Here is a 17,332-nt window from a genome sequence, read left to right as displayed (position 1 = left end):
ATACCAAAAATACCTGATCGAAAAAGAACAGAAAAGTGCAAATACGGACATTTTTCAAAAGAAAACAAGACCTAACTTAGTTGACCCAATTACAAATTAATGCTCTAATTGGACAGATATGAATCTGAAACATTAATCAATAATTCATTACCTGTCATAATGTGGTTGTGCTGGAACAGTACCGCCGCAATCTTGACAATAAACCTGGACCCCAGTCCAGCCCAACCGCACACAAACCAAAAATGACCGAATTCCTACAGTCACAATACTTCTTGCAATTCGATCACTACGAAACTGTGCCCGATCACCAGTGACGTGACTCCAGCCTGAAATTACATCACAGGGGACGTTCGCATCACTCGTCCAAAAAAGTACATGATAAATGACAGCGCTGATCAAGCATTGAGCCCACACTGAGAGATCACCAGAGACAGTAAAGATTCAGGGACTATCCGGGATACAAGGCGGAGTCTGGGGAGGGGCGTAGAGGGCGTGGTTTATGTGGAATCCCTAGGGATAGCCGAAAGCTACGCTCTCCCCTCCACCGCTCCTCCGTTATCTCAGAGATCGGAGAGATGTAATGTTGGGTAGGTATGTATATAGAGCGACGGTTTGTGCACGGAGCGAAGCTTTTTAATGAGCTTTTAGCTTTTGTGCGCCGTAAAGGTGGTTTTTGTTTGGGTAATTGTGGTTTCGCAATGATTTATGGGACGTCTAGTAGACGGGTTTCTTCTTTTGTTGGACTCGTGGACGTGATTGCTTATTTAGGTCCTTCTGACAAATCATCCACTAGGAGGATTGTTTGGCCTGTCCTTAACCTGCAGGGTTGACCTATATTTCAAGTCATTATGGAGCTATATTTTTTCAGTTTATAATAAAGTTGATATACAGGGTGACTGTGCCTGGAGTTCAACCATGGAGATCTCGGTAGCCACAAAAGACTCGAGGTCGGTTAAATTGAGACAAAATTGCGCAATTGGGAGTTCCAGAATATGTCGTTTTAAAATTTGAAAAATTACGACTATTTTCGTAGGTATTCGGAAAAAACTGAACTTTTGGGAAAACGATTTTATTTATTTTTCAGTTTTTTGGCGTTATAACTTCCCGTTCATTATGACTTTTCCCCTTCTACCATGTCACGAAGTCATATTTTCAATCCGACGTTTCCATTTTTGGGAACCATAATCGACTTGCTTCTTCTAATGAGCGCCATCTTGAATTTTCACATTTTTTGATTCAGAACCAAAACATCGTGATATACCAAAGAGAGGAAAACAGTTTAACATTCTTCTCCATTAAGTTATGACTTGTGACATCTTCCTATTCTTTAAAACGCGTGAAAATCCAAAAATATTGAATCTTTGTCACTTATCCTCATACCATAAAAAAGCAATTTATTTTCCTACCTAACCCAAAAAAACCTTCTTGTGTTGATCTTTAACTTTGGAATTTCAACCAGTTTCCCACTACTAAAAACTGAAATATACCATATTAAAACATAAAATGTTTCAACCTAAATTAAAAACGAATATACATCGAATCAAACTGGAATCATAACAATGCCCATTCGAAACAGGCCCTAGAAACGGTTAACACATAAATAAAAAACCAGAAAACCCCTAATTTTCATATAAACTAAAACCAATTGAAAAAATCACGATAAAATATCGAATTACATGCAAAACTCCATTTAAAGGATGTGAATTTAAGTGGCTGACTTTGTGACGTCTCAGTCAAATAAAAATTTGAATGAAAATGGAGAGGATAAAAAATTTGACTTTAAAGAGGGATGTTGGGTCGGCACAGATAGTAAGTTTATGAATGTGAAATCTAGCGAGAAGCTGATAAAGACGTTTGTGTTGAATTTGGGGTTCAAAGCAGTTGGCTTTTACCTGTCTCAGATCATTGTTAATTGTATCGTATAAGATGGGACATTTTGGAGGCAACAGAATATTTTAGAAAAAGCTTTCAAACAAAAGCAAACATCGTTAAAGATACAGAATAAAAGAAGTTAAAAAGTTCGTTAAACGTAATGAGTAGTTCCCACCCCAGACAGCGTTAACTTTTGTCAAATTGCCGCAAGCAAAGAAAAGAATAACGCGAATATGCAGTTCTGATTTCTGATCTGATCGCATTCTCATTGAATTCCTGGAGAGAATAAAGGACTTCCGCGCACCTTTCGACAAGGGTGGCCACTAATAATATGTTGGGTGCGTTCATCGAGAGCAAGACATGCTGCGTTTTGTCTTCCCGACTGTTTAACTGCGAAGCTATTTCCAGAACCGTACTTTTCATCTTAAAAGAAACAACATTTAAAAAATACTTAATGATTTTCATCATCGCCACCACGAACAAAACCATCTGAATGTGTACAGCTCTATTCTGAAATGCTCTGTAAGTTCTTTTTGATTATACTGCAGAGTCCGCCCCTGTAAACAGAATAAAGACAGGAGCGAGATATTTTATTTGCTGTTTAAGCTATTGATGTCTCGAGGACATTTTTCTTGATTCTAGAGCCTCTCAGGACTTATTTGCCTTGACACATTGCTCAGGGGGTAAAAATCCGTTACCATTCATTAACCCCGGCGATTAAAAGAGCCAAGCAGAGGCACTCGCTCCAACTATTCTCCTTTGTCGAAATTGACCAAATGGATTTTCCAATTGGGAAAAAAACTTTAAAACTGATAAGATCGGAGTGAATTATCGCGTGGCCCGAGCAACAAACGCCGGAATGACCAAATTTAAATGCAATGGCCCCAACTTTAAAGCACGTTTAGATAAGATATATGACCATCTATATCCCGAGTTCCATTGTTGGATTTCTATGAATGCGATTGGGAAAGGAAATCCTTTTAAAGTGTCAGGAGTAGGACGTGGATAGTATATCTGGATAAAGGGTCTAGTTATGTGGGTGAGATTGAAGACTGCAACTTAGAGAAAGCAGAATGGAGCCAATATACAAGTAAATGAGTTAAATTTCTGGGCAAAGGCATGATTCAACACAGGGAGGCATGTAAATCTAACGAGACGTAATGGATGTAATAAATCACCTAAAATCTCAATTAAAATCTGTATAGAAAGGTAAGTAACAAATAAACCACTAATTAATTAAAACCAAGCACCAAAATACCCAAAAAACGACTTCCATTTGCCCCATATAAACATGTATTTAAACAGGAAAATCGCAGAACTTACAAATTAAAATTGAGAAAAAATTAAATCCCTTTCATACTCCCCCTGGAAATTTCATCATAAAAAATAAATTTGCCTAAATAGCAACCTCGGTCTTCATCAAAACATCTCCAAAGCCCCATTCTTCAGCGTTATAAGTCAAAAACAGCACTTTCCCCCGTAATTACAAAACCCGCAGGATACCAAGTATCGCATCCCGAAATCAATTTGGCGTCGTGACGCCTCTCAGGCGCCTTTCTCGTGAATTTCTCATGAACACTTTTAAGCTCCCATTTTAAAGTCTGCTACTGTTTCTGACAGGAGCTTGTTGATGCTCTTGTTTTGACTTACCAACTGATATTAAATTTTGAGGCTCTGGAATGAAAATTTTACTCAAAGAAGACAATTTAACACTGAAAATAAGTATACAAAGCTCATGGAAAAACTTGATGAAAAATTATGGTTTCAAATAAAGGAAAGACACGTTTCAAAAAACTTGTCATTGAATTACACAATATATGCAGCCATAAATCTCTCATAATATCTCCATATATGACTGTAATATACACCGTGCAAACACGATGATAACCCCATTTGACACAGTCCCACGTACTAAAAGGGGAAAAATTCATATAAATAATCCTATCTCATTTCAGAAGCTTGATTCTGGGGTGGTTCTGTCTCTGTTTTGGATATTAGTTATGCTGCGAGATAAATGGTGCAAATTTAAAATGTTTTACCCTATGATACAGATTTGTTCGTATTTGGAGGGAGAAAACAATGAATATGACATGTGTGCATGTTGTGTCTGACTTTTAAATTATGTTATTTATATCTGTTCGGACGATATCACAATATGCTTCGTATGAAGCTCAAAGCATGGTGCGACTGATTAAAATTCTGCACTTTTTCGACGTTTATTCCTTTCAAAGAATTTGTTCTTTTGTTTGAAATCTATTCCGATGACCCTTCTTGCTTAGAATATGCCCTTCTGTTTCATTATGTTCACATCTCTTCCCGTTTGTGCAGACTATTCTCCAAAGTGCTAAAAAAGGCCCTACTAATTTGTTTCATTGTAGTTACGGATGGGGTGCTGATTATTTTAAAATTTTACTTTACTTGAACTGATCACCCTTTATAATTGTATGTAAAAGAACGTTACTTCCAGAATTCACAAATAATAATCGGAAACTCGGAATTTACCTGTTCCACCCCTTTTCTATAACTCTTTCTGCTACCTGGCGCAAGTCATTTCTCAAACCCTTATTTCGGTTTCATGGTGGTTAATTCCGCATTTTATATGTTTTTAACAAGATCTTTCAGCCCCAAAAAAGGGTAAAAGCGGCGTTTTTAACCCTTGAACTATTGGGTTTCTTACAGGATGGCCGTGCGAAATTGCTTTTTTTTTGTACGTTTAGAGGGTTATTTTAAAAGGATGGTTTCAAGGGTTTTGATGGGGTTTTTCTGCTATGTCGAGAAAGGCGTGATTGCTAACGGTTCGCAATGAATCTACAATTTTTTCCACAATTGAATTAAATGAAGATGTCAAAAAGGAGTGTGTGAATATTTCGCTTCTTTGGCTGCGATATTAAAAAAAAATTTTATCAGTCTTTTGAACTGGGGTATTCGTAATATACGACCTCTTAAAATCTTATCCCCCGATCGAAAATTGGCATTCATAAATTTAAAACAAAGCTGCAATAATGGAAGATTTCCTTTTCAATATTTTATTTGTTAAGGGTGCTTCACCCCCAACGTGCTTTTTTGACACCCCTCAAAAATTAGAAAAAGATTTCTCTTTAGTCTTAAACATCTGCGCGTGGTTCAGTTGTGCACGCTTATTTTGTATTGATCTTGAGTGATATTTTTCCAAGGACCGTAGCAAGAATTGTCATAAAAGTTTTCATCAAGCTTCTAAATTTTACCTTTCCCTTTTGACGACGTCCTTTCAGGTTCAGTTTATGCTATAGTTCAAATAGGTTAGTTCGAAATTTAATTTTTAATCTATTTTATCAAATGCTAGTCTATTGTCTGTGAAAGAAACTCATGAGTCCGGTTCTGTCTATTAAGCTGCGTGTGCAATCGAATTTACTTGTCATTAATATCGGAAATAATGAAGTAACACTGAAGCAATTGAAAAGTGTATAATAACACTTCGGTTTACTCCTGTTCAGTGGTTTTATTATATTTAGTTTATTTCATTGTTTTGTCGCTATTCTACTAAAGAATGGGGCGTAAGCCCTAGCTATTCAGCGATTTAGGCTCAGTTACAAACTGGGTTTTGTTTTAGGCGGTTAGCGTTCAGCAGATGTATTGAATATATTTTTGTAGAGTGAATGAACGTTTCCATTTGAGGAATAATTCCCCCAGAAAAAGAAAAAACTTTGATAATTTGTCTAATATGGAAATTTTGCAAAATTCATCAATAATAATTGGTCTGGACATAGTAACGTCCGAATAAATTCACATACAAAATAGCAAATCAACCAATTAATGATATCAGGCAAACTTGTGTAGGTATGCGATGCATCTCATCAAGCAGTTAGTTCCCTTTTAGATTTAATTCGGAATTGGTCCATTTCCATACCAGTGAAATGCACGATCAACCACATGGTACAATTTAAGTGATCTAGATGCTAATTAACTTCGATAAATCCCGCGATATTTCCGAAAAGAACTGACTCACCATTATTTGCCAGTTACTGGCAAAGGACGGATGAAGAGTTTTAAGCATTTAGGTGCACAAAGAGCTGAATTAAATTTCCTCGAAAGTGCCTTTCGATAAATACCTCACCGATTTATTTTATCTATTATATGGCGAAGAAATAAAAGTTGATCTAATTAATCCATTTTGTTATATCGCGTTTATTTAATTTAAATCGACAAATTATCTGGTTGGATAGAGATGACAGTCTGATCCTGAAATTTAAAATGTTGTGATGGGTGTAGCATATACCATAAATGAGCCTCATAAGTGCACGGGCGATTTTTCTCAGTTTTTCGGTTTAGGTGTTCACACGTTTTGGAAGAGTTTAGCAAGAGGTATTATTTATTATAATTGGTTCGTGAAGTATTTGCAGTGATGGAAAAAATGTTTTAAAGAAATTTGTTAAAAAATCGTCGAGAGAGATCCTGTTTTCATATTTTTCCAAAAAACTTTCAATTCAGGAATCGGTCATATGTTATCATATACATATAATACCGAGAAACTAATTACTTTTATATAGTACGAAATTAGAATAGGACGCCACTGACCACAAAACCCTCCATGTTTCTTCACCCACTAAGACGAAACAGAGAAACAAAAGTCGCACAAGCCGATAAAATGGCGATCGTCAGGAGAGGAGACGATGGCCAGCTGACGGAATCCGTTCCAAGTCACGTTTCTGATCAATATAAGTTATGGTTTTTGGTTTTGGTTTCAGGTTTAACTGCTGTTTTGATAGTGATTCATTATTTTACATTAGGCATGCATTCAGCCTGCGTGCGAATATATATTGCTTCTCTGCTCAGGAAAACTTCTCGAGTTACGACGATTTGCTTGCTTTTCCTGGAAAGGGTTCGACGGTAACTCAAAATTATTGCCTTCAAATTAACTTTTTTTTATTAATGGAGATATCTTTGAGTGATTTGTTGGTAGATCGCTAGCTCCGCCTCTGGCAAATCAGTTCCATAATTACGTCTCTCAAATTTAACGACTTCGGTCGGATCCTATAAATGCCACCCAACATAAACATGTATCAGAGTTATTGGACAGCTCAGACATAATATTTTAGCGTTTATGGCTATCCGAATCACTCAAAAATAACTATGCGTGTTATGGTTATTGATATTTCAGACAAATAATTAGACACTGCGTCCCTTCTAATTGGTTTCAAAAACGAACTTCTTTCGCTCCAAATTAATCCTGAAACCACATCAAAAAAACTGTGGTAAGTAATAATTTTTAACTTTATTTCCCCCCTTTTCTCCTCACTCATTTCTGTACATCTCTCGACTAATGGTTCGGTTAGACGAGTGGCACTCAGAGCCCCCCGGCAGACAAATGAACGTCGCTATCCAGATGGCCCTATCAAAGACTCGCGCTTTTTAAGACTCTTCCAGGGGTTGTTATTCGCTCGTTAGGGTCGATGTGATAAGGGCTGCTATCTCAAAACGATTAATTAAGTGCCGTTAATTGTTTGTTTTATTGGTGGTTACGGGTTGGAGCAAGAGTTTGGTTGTGTCGTTTGCTGGAATGGAAGTTCCTCAACAATTCTATAGATTTCTAGTAGGGAACGGTACAAATTGCCTCTTAATTTCATAACTGCAAATGTAAACAAAGAAACTAATTTCGGACATATCTCCTCCATAATTTATAGGCAGCTGACTTGCAGCATATTGAAAGCGGATTCCCCCGCTGATTAGATTTCTTGCCTGGAGGTGTTTGTTAATAAAACAGGGTTATAGAATAAACTATGTATAGGGGCTTAAGTTTGCTCATTTTACGCAGTAATTTTTAAGTCTTTTGAAGAGTTTCAGTTCTGTTTCTTCATTTTTCTCATACTAAATTACTTTTTATTACATCGAACCTACTGCTTTCTGGGAAACTTTTTTTTAATTAGTAAAGCTGAAAGTCTAAAAATATGTAGAAATTTTAAACTTTGCATATAAGATGTTATTTAAATACGTGGCCAAACAAGGGGTGATTCTTTGAGCGATTCTAAGACGAAAAGTTTATGAAACATAGGACTAGTAATGCTCCGGTTTCAAGATACAGAGTTTCTTCAAAAATTGTTACATATTATAATACAAAAAACTCCTAAGTAACAAGACGCAAACTAATATGACTTGGTAACAGTTTTTAATATAGTACAAAGGAATCTTTTGAGCTAGGCTTGTTTGTCTCCTTTTGCTAGTGGTGTGCCGGAAATATAAGAAAAATAAAAAAAGAAAAACGCTTTATTAAAACTACACTTAAATAAATGGTATGCAATTTTTTTAGTAAAAAAAACATTTAACAACAAGTAAATGTCAAATTTTAACAAATTCGGCCAAGGGATTATTAAGATTTTCACGAAAAACGATTTTTAAACAAGTTCTACACCTTGAATCTTGAAAACAAAGCATTGCCGTACCTATGTTTACATAAACGTTTCTTCTTAGAATCATTCAAAGAATCACTCTTTGAAGTTTGGCCACATACTTAAATAACACCCTGTATATGAGAGATATCTTTCAAATCTTACTTCAGCAAATTGAAATACATTGTCCAGCATTAGAGATCTTTGACTCTTTTGGACAACTCCAAAGCCTTTAGGGAATTCTAAAACTACTAACTACCTATTGGAAAATTCAGAGAGATAAAATAAAATTAAGAAGGAAAAAAAACATCTCTATAATTCCTAGCCTATCAGGAATGTATCTAAATTATCTATCCATTGAAGATGAAGAAATATGGAATAGCCACAAGATAAAACCAAAAACTCTGAGAATTCCTTATCTTCTTTTCTTCGAACCCGGAAGGGGCCAGAAGTAACATAAATTCAAAGTTATCTAGAAAAATTCGTTATGTTATTTTGAATCAGTGATTACATTTTTTCATTTTTATATGAAATAACAGATAAGTTACAAGAGGTACCCACTTTCCTTTGGTACACGGTATATCTGATCCGAAATTTTGTGGATTAATTATCATTTCCAGCACTTTCACTTTCCATAAAAACTGATAATTATCTATTTAAGTTTTTTTCAGCGACTCACTTATCAGCTAGATATAAAAGCTTGTTTTGAATATAAATAGTCATACATTAGGGGCTGGAGCTGACAAGGTGAAGCAGCACTACGACTGTCACTGTACAAGACAAATTACATAATTCCACTACTCCATTAGTCCGGATAAAGAGAGGACCAGAGTTTCATTTCAACTAGTTGAGATTAGTTCCGACACATATGTACATCGTTGCGACAACTAGACAAGGAGATTGGTCAACATATGTTCTTAGCTTGTACACTAATAAAATTTCTATTGGCCAAATTTCATCACTCAGAACTCCTTCGAATACATTGTAGAAATTTTGAAAAAAAGACGCATTTTTCGATACTTAATGAAAGTTTTATTAAAAGATTTAAAAAACTGGAAAAATATTCGAATTTTTCCTAACTCACCTGTTGAATTTGCAGCATCCGAAATGCTCACCACGTGATACTCGGTAAAATGTGTAATTCCCACCTGTGCACCCAACTGAACGTTCCTTCACCCACTCCGAATTCCGAATGTCAACTGTCACCAGAAATCCAACAGACTCCAGCAGCGATGAGAAGACATCCAACGCAAGTGGTGCTCCTGTTGATAAAACGTTTTCCCACACTTCTTATCGCTCTTAACTTGCAGAAGGCATTGATGCGCCTTTGTGTTATGTTTTATCCCATTTGATAAGTCGGAAGGTTATTGCTTTTGTTTTCTTTTTATTGATGGATGAGAGTCAGTCATTACTCGTCCCTGATAGGACTCATGCATGATACTGGTTATTTGGCAAACCAAAGAATAACAATGCGTGTGCAAACATCACTTTGGTATGGGAAAATGGAGGATTCATTGCATATTTCCTGGTATGGTTCATATGAAATTTTAGTATGATGAGGTTGTGTCTTGGTTGGCTGATTAACTGATATGTTGACATTCACAATTGCTGACTAAGGTTTATTACGTGTATCAAAATTGTGACCAAAATTTACAGCTGAGACGTTTCCTTTCGCAGATTAAAGCATTTATGATGAGTATCGAATTTCTACAATTCATTTTACTTGTCAATTCGGTTTGTAACGAGAATAAGTCTTTATTTAAATTAAAAAAAAAATGACAAAAGATTTTTCGCTCATACATACGTATAACCGTTCAGAAAAGCAGTAGAAAGTATTTGGAGTAATATTCTAAAAATTGCAAAGGTTTGAATAATCTGCAAAATTTATTGAATGGGAACTCTAGTACCAAATAAAGAATATTTCCGTGTAATTAGATGGCTTTTTGAAAACTCTGGAAAGACCTTTGAAACTCCTTTCGAAATTGTAGTGAAAATTTCCTTTAAAATTGCTCAAATTTACAAAGGTTTTTTTTATCAAAACCTAAAAATTCGTAAAGATATTTACAGAACGTGTAATGCTTATACACGGGTTTTTCACCAACATCTCTAAGATTAAATTTATTGAAGTTTTCAGTGGAACCAAATCAAATCAGGAAGGAACGGTAATAAAATACTTGGGCGTCTAGATTCTCAAAAAGCAATAAAAAGCCACAAAATATTAAAATATCCGGAAAAAATAGCAGGTTTAATTGAAAAGTCGAATTTTCAAACCTCATTTTTTGAAAAAAAAGATATGCGCTACCTCTGCACTCGTCAAACTTATCCCAGAATTTTCGCTTGCATCGAATGTTTTCCATTGCCATTAATGCTTCATGACTTATCGCATTCTATCAAATATGGTAAAATAAACCAAGGTAGCCCACTGAGGCTAGCAGCGGATCGTAATTTTCAATAGCTTCCAAAGCACGGAGGCATTCGACCATTTCAAATGATTGTATAAATACGAAAAGCGACACTTTTCCTCAATATGCGAACTTATACAAATATATGTGATCAAATTACGCTAGAATACAAAAAGAATGGACAATTTAGTGCATTTCCTCACCGTCAAAATAATCAAAAGAGCGGTGGATGTTTGATTAGAGGGAATCCCGGAATCGTTGACTAAGAGATGCTCTGTCAATATTTAGAAAGGGCCAAGGTGATGATATATCCAAAATAATTCATGCCAACGAAATTCAGTTTACACATGGGTTATCGATATCTAATAAATTAGACAACTGTTTATTTCGAGGAACTGCTTACACACCTAATTTGGCGGATGTAAATAATTTTAAATATTTGTAAATGGAAATGTGCATAATGTGCATTCGAATGTTTATGTATTAAGGCGCCTTGTTGATCTATAAAAAATGTTTAAATCAGATAAATTTTTAACCTAGACATTCAATGCATGGTTCTACTCAAAACTTTAAGGTCAACATCCCAAGGAGATTGTCCCATGAACTCGTAATTCACGAAATTAATAAAATCTCATCAAGCCCGCGTGTGCACTCAGGATTTATGGCCTACTAGTGGGCCACTTGAACGCAAAGATGTCGTATATCTGTCCGTAACACTTGTGCCTCCTATTAAACCACCTTACACAAAGTGGTCTTGTACTACACCAATTTTGAGGGGATATTAAACGTTATTACCGACTTTCCAGAAGCTGAATTGGATTCCTTAATATTAGACAGTGATTTACCGATCCTCGAGTAAGGTACGTTGTTACATATCAGGCAGGAACCTTTTAATTTTTTTCTAAGCGACGAAGAAGCTTCATTGGCCGTGCTTTGTACATTAAATCTCTTAAACAAACAGCAATGGATTCTATTAGCCCAACAACGACAGTGTCCATACGTTGGGGAATTAAATGATCGCTCAATCGAGTTTGGCACTGCACACATCGATAGCAGATGTTTTCGCGACACCCCATTCAGGGTCACAATGGGGTCCATCATTCGATTCATTAGAATTGCCGAAATTAGGTGATTTATGGAAAAAGATACGGTGCGAAATGCGACATTCGAGATAAATGATACGTCCGAGTGGATGGTTTACTTTTGGATGGGATGGGATTAGTAAAATTGACATTTATCGAGATTTTGAACTTACGTTACCAAAATAATTGTTTATATGCCAGACAGTAATTTCCTATCCTGATCAAATCCCCAGTTTCGTGACACCAATTAATCAACCGCCTTTAATTCGCCGACACTCAATCCCTTCAAATCACTGTTACCAACCCTTCTAACAACTTTTGTCTATCCGGACGCCCTATAGAGAAGCCAAAAGGGCTTTATAGATGAATCGGGCACGATATCGCGTGATGGGATGTCGTTTCCAACTTTGAAGAACTAATTAAGGATCCATTCAGGCTCGTCGGCAGCAATTTTCCCTAATTTAATATCTGATTTCTTGTTAAGTTCTGTATTTTGATGGGATTCCAGTGATATCTCCTTGGAATTGGTTTCGAGTCATTTATGAGAAAATTTTGAGGTGTTGGAATTAATTACTACTATTTGTACACTCAATGAATTATGAAGAAACGTTGTAATTTCCTAAGTTGCATGGATTGGTGTGAGACAACAAAATGAGATAAGTTTATACGCTTTCCGTATTTTTATGTAACCCTCTTCAACCTCAAATATGTTTATCAGATACGTACTTTATTTATATTGCAATGATATCAGTTAACTGATGCAACTTTGTCGGGTGTGTCCAAGATAGCGATACTCTCACCAAAGGTGTCTTTATTTATTTCCATCTCTCTCAATTACACTAACAAAAATTGATTTATCACTTCAAAATCTGAATCCAAGTAAATAGTATTCTGATTCTTAAAAATTTAGCTCATGCCACTCTCACGGTTTTAATTGGTGAGGTAATCTGATCTGAGCAGATCACTGCCTAAAATCTTTATCCCGGACGGAGACCTCTAAGTGTTATAACTTACGAAGTCCATAAAACTAAAATTCAGCACCTCCTTGAATTTTAACAGCAATTCCATATATGAGAGTCTTGGCACGAAATGAGTAAAGCAAATGACCACCAAATAAGCAAGATTAATTACCACGATATATCGTCACGGCTTCCGCCCTGTGATTCTAGGTCTAAACCATCTGGCACAGTTCCAGAAAACAGAAAATGCTTTTAAAATGCTGAAGTGGTAAGTGCAAATAGGCGTTGAAATATCATCAGGGGCCTGTCTTGCATAAATTCTACTGTTATCTGTTCTTCATCCGTTAATCAAGACAATTTCAAGTTATTATTAACTTGTAGAAGGTACGAAGATAGTTCCAGAAGTACCCGACCTGACACATAAATGACGATTTTTTTGTTAAAAATTTGCTTATATTACAAAGACATAACCTTAAAAAGCTTATTTCTAAATTAAGTCTGTTTTGGAGTCGTTTTTAAGAAATGCTTTCGTAGATTTTGTGAACATGGAGAAAATTGATTATTACTTTCATTTGAAAGGTCTTGGTCTATCCCACATCGAATCAAATTCTACTCTGGGGGAATCTGGTCCTTCGTTAACAACTGTAAAATATTGGTTGGTAGAGTTTAAATACGGTCAAGACTAACTCCGCAGCGGTCGACCCCTTGAGGTGACCACTCGAGAAATTGTGGTCAAAATCCACAAAGTTGTATTGGAAGACCGTCGGTTAAAATAGTGCAAGTTGGCAGACATGATAGACATCTCAAAAAGTAATCCATATCGCATTTTGATGGAACAATTGAATATGATAAAGCTGTGCGTAAGATGGATGTCGCAATTACTCACAATTGAACAAAGAGGAGTGGTTGGTAAAGTTTCACAGCAATAAAGCCGAGTTTTTGCATCGATTCATAACCATGGATAAAACATGAATTCATTATATCACACCTGAAACGAAAGAACAGTCAAAACAATAAAATAAAAAATAAAGAGGAGAATCAGCTACATAGAAGCAGAAAACCGTTCCATCGGCAGGAAAGGTGATAGCTTCAGTTTTTTGAGATATACGTGGGATAGTTTTAATTAACTATCTCCCTAAAAGAAAAGCAACAACCGGAAAATATTATACAAATTGATTACTGCGTTTGAGCGAAGAAATTAGAAAAGAGCGAACGCATTTGGGAAAAAAGAAAGTCTTGGTCCGTCAAGATAACGAACCAGTTCACACTTCTGTCATCGCGATGACCAAAATCAATCAACTCGGTGTTGAATTTTTTCCTCATCCACCCTATTCGCCAGATTTAGCCCCCTCGGATTATTTTCTATTTCCAAATTTCAAAAAATAGCGTGGTAGAAAGAGATTTGCCAATAATGAAGGGGTGGAGCCGAGGTTGATACCTATTTAAAAACAATCGAAGCTTCTTACTATGAACAGGGTATAGGAGCTATAGAACATCTATGGAAAAAGTGTGTCATTCTGAAAGGTGATTATGTTGAGAGCTAATATAATATTTTCCATTTTTTTTTTTTAAGTATTAGGTCTGGTACTTCTCGTATCTCGTATCGTATTAAGTTAAACGAGTTTTACTAAGACTGTAGGGGATGTCCTCAGATCATTCAGAATTCTCCAACAATTCGTAATTTTTTCGATTTAGGCGATATTTAGCATCGTCTCCAGAAACGATTTTAACTTACCCCTAATATTGACATCTCCATAAAGTCCCGGTCACGTGTCCGGGATTGTAAATTGTCGGCCTGTCGCTTCGGTATCACACAAAGACTGTGGGTGAAAAATTGGACACATCAACTCACGCAGGATGCTTACAGGGGCTGCTAAAGTGCAATGGGGTTGATCCCGACATGGAAACCCTTAGCACTCCTACTGGTTTTAAGTCGAAAACATCAAAGGTATTGACCATGCGACTGATCAAATGTCGGACTCTTGAGATGGTAATAAAACTAATATTAAAACCACTAAAATAAACAATATTGCTGTCATATGAGATTTTTAATGAAAATCCCGACATAATAAAATATTATATTTATGAGGATTCCACAGAACCAATATATCCGGTTACCATCATTTTCAATCCGGCGATGTTTGATTTTTTGCGCACATATGGCCGCTTCAAATTAACCATAAAGGAGTGTTTGAGGGTGTTTGGACATGGTATAAACAGATTTAACACCTCATTTTAGCCGAAACTGTATCGGATGTCTCTGAAACTCCGCCGCAGTGTAACTCAAATTGTGCATAAAATTATAATCTGTAACAGGAGGCTCTTAATGTGTAAAAGACTTTCATCCAGAGAAAATATAATATGAAGGATTAAGAGGGCTATATTGTCATTTAACGCGACATTATCTAAAAGTGTTTTGATCGCCTATGGTGCTAAATGGGGGATACCACTCTACCCCCTGCTAGCGTCAAAAGGGAGTCCACGTTGCAACCAGGGCTTGATAATGGACCAATCATGAAACTAAAGATGGTTACCTAAAGCCGGATCTTGAGTATTTCTTTATGAGAATATGAAGTTCTACACAGGGTGTCCGAAAAATTACATTTCAATGAATTTAGAAAATGTACAATCCAAACATGCGATCCAACATTCGAACTAGGAACTAAATAAGGTAACGATGATACTAATTTTCATCATTGGGACTACCAAGAACCATAAAGTTCTGAAATAACTTTCGTGACTCTCTAGTACCTTGTCCCTATATGTTAATACACGACTCACGCATCATTTGCCAAAACCTTAATAAAACCATCAAAAATCAGTGACGCAAACAAAGTCATCACTTTGTTCTTTTATCCCTGCCGTTCATCCCCATCCGTACGGGCCAGGTGTGGGGTGTGAATAGAGATGTCAGATATCTAGGATCATCCCTTATTCGGCCCTATGCCCTTTACATGCGTATCTTGTCGGCACATCGGGCTGTAATATACATTGGCAACTTTGGGGTTTTGGAAATCTGCATCAACGGCCATGCAACTATGACATATTACTATAAAGTTAAAATTCAGAATTTTGCTATTTATAACAATCATTATTACTATTATTCAGAAACATAATCAATTTTAAACCTGCTTATCATAGATGTCTTCAACAGACACAATTCTCTTTGGTGTAGGTGATCGATATCCACTAAAGAGATTCATATTTGGTCGCCCCTGCTTCTATAGAAACGTTTTGCCGGATTTGCTTGACACAATAAAGTGATATATGTTTTGCTTTGCCCTTGTAAGCATTGTATTCTTGTGGATTATTTAAGTTGTACTTAGAAAGTACAAGAAAGTCCCATGTAAAGCAGAAATGGACGTGATTATTCATTCCGGAGAGCCTAATTAATCTTAACAAAATCGCGTTAAAAAATATAATGCAGTAATTGTTTACCGACAAATTCCAGTCCCCCAGGAGTAACTTACAAACTCCATTCCAAAATTAACACATTTACACCCTCCCTGTTTCACTTTCAACTGATGAATCCTCTCTGGCACCCTCTCTTTTCCGAAGTGTACACGCTACACTGGACATATTCAATAAGATGTTTAATAGCGGATCATCACATGTGCACTTGATTAATGGACATCAAAAACACATGTTTTTGCTTGCAACATTTAACAGATAATACGGGTTTTTAAGTCCGTTTTTTCAATGTAAAGTTAGGGCCCTAGATTTGTAAGGGATAATTGTTAATTCGATTATACATATAATGATATAATAGCTAGGACGAGTACGTTTATTGATAGCAAATAATAATAACAATATTTGTGAAGTTATTGAGATAAAAGAGGATGTTAGAGATTAGGTTTTACATTGGAGAATCCGACAAGGTGACCTTTTCGAGTAAATCGATTAACCGCTATGCAGCCTTTCTTCCTTATCTGCATGTTTCTACATACTTTTTTACTGCTTTAGAAGAGTCATACAAGCGTTAGGTCAATATGAATAATAAGTTTAGCATTAGAGAGTTAGCACATCAGCAATCCATAAAGATATACATATACTAAACATTCTAGGTTAGTATTTGTGCGAAAAGGCCCGCGGAGTATTCATCATGCAGGGTAACCTAATCTTTATGCTGTTAATATAAACAAAGACCCAGAGGGCTAGTCCCATGATAATGACTTAATGTAAACACCATGGGCAAGATCGGTGGTTTTGAAACGTTATGGTTTTTGCTCTGCCGTCCTTAATAATTTCCGTAAAAATATCTGGCTTGCTTTCAAATTGAAGAGTGCTGACTGTCCTGCTCAGGAGCATGCAGATTTGGTCTTCACAGAAGTCAGGAACTTTGCTTCTTGCGATTTACACCGTTACGTTCTACTTTGCAAAAAATTCGCAAAACTCTTTTTAATAAAAATATTTTCTGAATTGCTGCGCTGTTTCCGGCATGATCATGCAAAGAGTTCGACTGAGAAAGCAAAAACCGAAAAGTCAATTATTCCTCTCCATCAACCCCTATCCAAGTCGGACCACTGTTTTCCCAGCCAAACTTAAATTACGATCCTTTTGAATCGAAACGACCGACGCTCTCGCACCCCCTCAACCCCTGACAAACGTGCTCTAAGCTCTCGGTCGCAGGATTATTGACCAATTTTTTCCACCGT

General features: G+C 36.3%; 1 protein-coding gene across 3 annotated transcripts in view; it reads right to left on the bottom strand.

The window, feature by feature from the left end:
- LOC136416847 (transcription factor hamlet-like) overlaps positions 1-17,332 on the bottom strand; it is a 61,180-nt gene that overhangs the window by 27,928 nt on the left and 15,920 nt on the right. The window contains exon 1 of one of the 3 annotated variants that reach the window (XM_066402219.1): positions 152-394. The exons of the other annotated variants lie outside the window; for them this stretch is intronic. Within the exon in view, the coding sequence (XP_066258316.1) occupies positions 152-158 (7 nt within the window). The 5' untranslated portion in view covers positions 159-394. Of the gene's footprint in view, positions 1-151; positions 395-17,332 lie in introns of those variants that run through there. 3 annotated transcript variants of the gene reach the window in all.

This window comes from Euwallacea similis, chromosome 25 (assembly GCF_039881205.1).
Source record: "Euwallacea similis isolate ESF13 chromosome 25, ESF131.1, whole genome shotgun sequence".
NCBI classification, from domain to species: domain Eukaryota; kingdom Metazoa; phylum Arthropoda; class Insecta; order Coleoptera; family Curculionidae; genus Euwallacea; species Euwallacea similis.
The sequence above is the reverse complement of the archived record's forward strand: the minus strand, read 5'-3'. Positions and strand labels throughout refer to the sequence as shown.